Genomic DNA, 3,838 nt, shown 5'->3' with positions numbered 1-3,838 from the left:
GGGAAGAGAGAAAGGTGGGGGGGGAAGAGAGAAAGGTGGGGGGGGAAGAGAGAAAGGTGGGGGGGGAAGAGAGAAAGGTGGGGGTGGGGGGGGGGGGGGGAAGAGAGAAAGGTGGGGGGTGGGGGGGGGGGGGGGAAGAGAGAAAGGTGGGGGGGGGGGGGGGGGAAGAGAGAAAGGTGGGGGGGGGGGGGAAGAGAGAAAGGTGGGGGGGGGGGAAGAGAGAAAGGTGGGGGGGGGGGAAGAGAGAAAGGTGGGGGGGGGGGAAGAGAGAAAGGTGGGGGGGGGGGGGAAGAGAGAAAGGTGGGGGGGGGGGGAAGAGAGAAAGGTGGGGGTGGGGGGGGGGGAAGAGAGAAAGGTGGGGGGGGGGGGGGAAGAGAGAAAGGTGGGGGGGGGGGGGAAGAGAGAAAGGTGGTGGGGGGGGGTAAGAGAGAAAGGTGGTGGGGGGGGGGGGTAAGAGAGAAAGGTGGTGGGGGGGGGTAAGAGAGAAAGGTGGTGGGGGGGGTAGAGAGAAGGTGGGGGGGGGGGTAAGAGAGAAAGGTGGGGGGGGGGAAGAGAGAAAGGTGGGGGGGGGGGAAGAGAGAAAGGTGGGGGGGGGGGAAGAGAGAAAGGTGGGGGGGGGGGGAAGAGAGAAAGGTGGGGGGGGGGGGAAGAGAGAAAGGTGGGGGGGGGGGAAAGAGAGAGGGGATTAAGTTAGTAAAAATAAAACCCTTAACACAAGGCGCCGCAGCGGGAAGATAGCGCGACGATTTAATTTATTTAAAAAAAAACTTCACTGTCGCTTGCGTGCTAAAAGAAAAAAAGCCTCCAACAACCAGCCGCAAATTGAAGCCCCGGTTGCGGGGCAGCAGTGAGCCGTGGCCCCGGGCCGGGCCGGACCAAACGGAGGAGCCGCACTCGACCCGACACTGGGCTCGGGGAGCCGCAGCGCGCTCGCTTACCTACTACCAGGATGGTGGACCAAAAGGCCACGGTGATACCGGCGTAAAGTAGTGCGTAACCGTTCATTTTGCAGGAGTGCCCTCACACCTGGATGGCGGCGGTAGTCTCCGACACTGCGCGGCGGGCGGGGGAGGGCTGGGTGACCAGCACGTGATGCGGCGCCCGCGGCATTGTGGGAACAGCCCACTGCGGACTGCAACTCCCGGCGTGCCGTGCGGCGCGGCCGGAAGGTCTCTGGCTGAGCTGAGTTTGGTGCCCTGGGTAGAGAGACTGTTCGTGGGATATTGACCGAGTGATCACAAATCTCACGCTTGCAGTTTTCTTTGCTTTTTAAAAAACAATTCAAGATTTTTTTCTTTAATCTGTGCAACAAACTGCTGAGATTTCTGTTTTTATTCCAGATTCCAGCATCCGCAGTATTTTGCTTTTGTGCACTTTTATGTCAACCTTGACTTTGTATGTTCTGGGATACTGTCTTCACTTGCACAGAGCTTTTTCGGTTAATTTGTGCCCAGGAAATGAACCTGGAGCACTATATTTACTTTATACTATGTTTATTTCGTTTTATTTCAGATACTTGTTTTATAATATGATCCTCTTGGTCTTTGGAGGGTGAAAAAGTAACTGAGAAGTGGCAAACTGGGCCAGTGGCAGAACTCTCGCATCAGGCTTAGCAGAATGTGGGTTCAAGCCCCACTGCAGTCTTGCGCACATAATCCAGGCTGACACTCCAATGCAGCTCTGAGGAAGTGATCTTTTGATGAGATGTTAAACTGAGGCCCCATCTACCTCCTAAGGTGGACACAATAGCTCCCGTGGCATTTTTTATGAAAAAGAACAAACAAGTTCTCCCAGTGTCCTGGCCAACTTCATCTGTTAACTAGTACCATTAATACAGATTAACAACTTTCACTTATATAGCACCTTTAATGCAGTAAAGCAGCTCCAGGCGCTCCACAGGAGCGGTGTCAACCAAGCCACATGAGATATTCGGACAAATGACCAAAATCGTGGTCAAAGAGATGGGTTATAAAGAGCTTCTTAAAAAAGGAGAGAGAGTCTGAGAGGTTTAGGGAGGTGTGATATATTCACAGAGCACAGCACACACAGCTCCTAACATGGCAGGCAGCTCTCTCGGAAGCCTCCGGAATTGACTGGTTCTGTTTATTATTAACCCTGCACTTGCAATACACAATACGTCCACATCCACAGTGTGGAGCTACAAACATTACCAGCTTACAGACATTACACTTCTCCCTCCTTAATGAAAAAGATATAACAAACATCATACATAACTGTCATTTTTATACATAACACAGGATATAGACTTATTTTTTTCCATATTTACAAATTTAATTTTACCACTTGTTTTTTGTTTCGAAGAGGATACCTTCGTTCTTGAACAGAACCTTCCAAACATAGTGTCGATTTCACACTCATTCGAGGCTCAACCTGAGGAACGTTTTCCTCCATGGAATTTCCTTGATTTTCATTTGAACTCACTCTAACTTCAGGCTCTTTGTTTTCCTGACTCGGACTCAGACTTTCAATCTGATTCTTTCCTGGATTTGTTTCCAGTGCATTGGATTTAGGATTTGCTACTGGTGTATCAAAACTATCTGATAAGTCAGAAATAATTGAATCATTCCAACCTTCAACTCCTTCCATGTCGGTAGGTAAAATATGATCAATATGAACAAACCTAACCTGTCCATTATCAAACATCTTTACCAAATATATGCGAGGACCACATATCTTCACCACTCTTCCTGGTAACCACTTTAACCATTTATGGTGATGGTTCTTCACTCTCACCTTCTGGTTTAATTTCACACTTCTCTCTTTTTTACTCCACCTCTATCATGATTCTCTTTCTGTCTTAATTGTGTCTCTTCTATGGACTGTGCCAAATTTGGTTTTAACAACGAGAATCTGGTTTGTGGCTGTCGTTTGAGAAACAACTCTGCTGGTGTTCTACCAGTAGTTGTATGAGGAGTATTTCGATATGTAATCAAAAAATTAGCCAATTTGTGATCCAATGACAACTGTCGTTTTCTTGGATTTGGATCTAACATTTGTTTTATGAGGGCACATTTACAATTTGTACAGTGCGCTCTGCTGCACCATTCGAAGCAGGATGGTATGGTGGAACCTTGGTATGTTTCACACCATTTTTGCTCGTGAATTATGCAAATTCTTCTGAACGAAATTGTGGTCCATTATCCGAAACAATCTCTTCAGGGAGGCCAAATGAAGAAAATAATTTTCGCAAAATGTCCAATGTTTTACTTGTTGTTATTTTCCACATTGGAAACACTTCAACCCACTTCGAATAGCTATCAATTACAATAAACAATTGTTGTCCTTCTAACTCAGCAAAATCAATATGTAGCCTTTGCCACACCCTAGGAGGACATTTCCATGGCTGTAATGGTACTGGTGGTGGTTGCTTGCTTACCGATTGACATGTCGTACACTGACTCACGATGTACTCTATATCTTTATCAAGACCTGGCCACCATAAATAACTGCGTGCAAAACTCTTGGTCAAGCACATTCCCAGGTGCTGGTCATGGAGGCCTCCTAATAATTTGGACCTGAATTTATTTGGTATAATCACTCCTGCACCCCACATGATACAATCTTTATCAACTGATAATTAATTCCTATGAATGAAGAATGGATGTGTATCTTTGTCTGTTATCTGGTTTGGCCATCCATTTGCAATATACTCATACACCTTTGACATCACTGGGTCACGTTTGGTTGCTCTACCAATCTCTTCAGCTGTGACTGGCAGTTCATCAATGTATGAAAAATAAAACACTTCTTCCCTATTGGGTGTAACTTGTGATGGGGAAGGCAATCTAGACATTGCACCAGCATTACTGTGATCAGC

The 3,838-nt window shown here is 47.3% G+C and overlaps 1 protein-coding gene across 1 annotated transcript in view; it reads right to left on the bottom strand.

Annotated features, from left to right (window-relative positions):
- The window catches only part of atp6v0b (ATPase H+ transporting V0 subunit b), a 49,523-nt gene extending 48,432 nt beyond the window's left edge, over positions 1-1,091 (bottom strand). Inside the window, exon 1 of the mRNA XM_070886767.1 lies at positions 939-1,091. Coding sequence (XP_070742868.1) covers positions 939-1,005 — 67 coding nt within the window. The 5' untranslated portion in view covers positions 1,006-1,091. The remainder of the gene's footprint in view (positions 1-938) is intronic.
- Positions 1,092-3,838: the final 2,747 nt, after the last annotated feature.

Source organism: Pristiophorus japonicus, chromosome 8 (assembly GCF_044704955.1).
Source record: "Pristiophorus japonicus isolate sPriJap1 chromosome 8, sPriJap1.hap1, whole genome shotgun sequence".
Classification (NCBI taxonomy): Eukaryota; Metazoa; Chordata; class Chondrichthyes; family Pristiophoridae; genus Pristiophorus; species Pristiophorus japonicus.
This window is presented reverse-complemented; position numbering and strand designations above follow the sequence as displayed.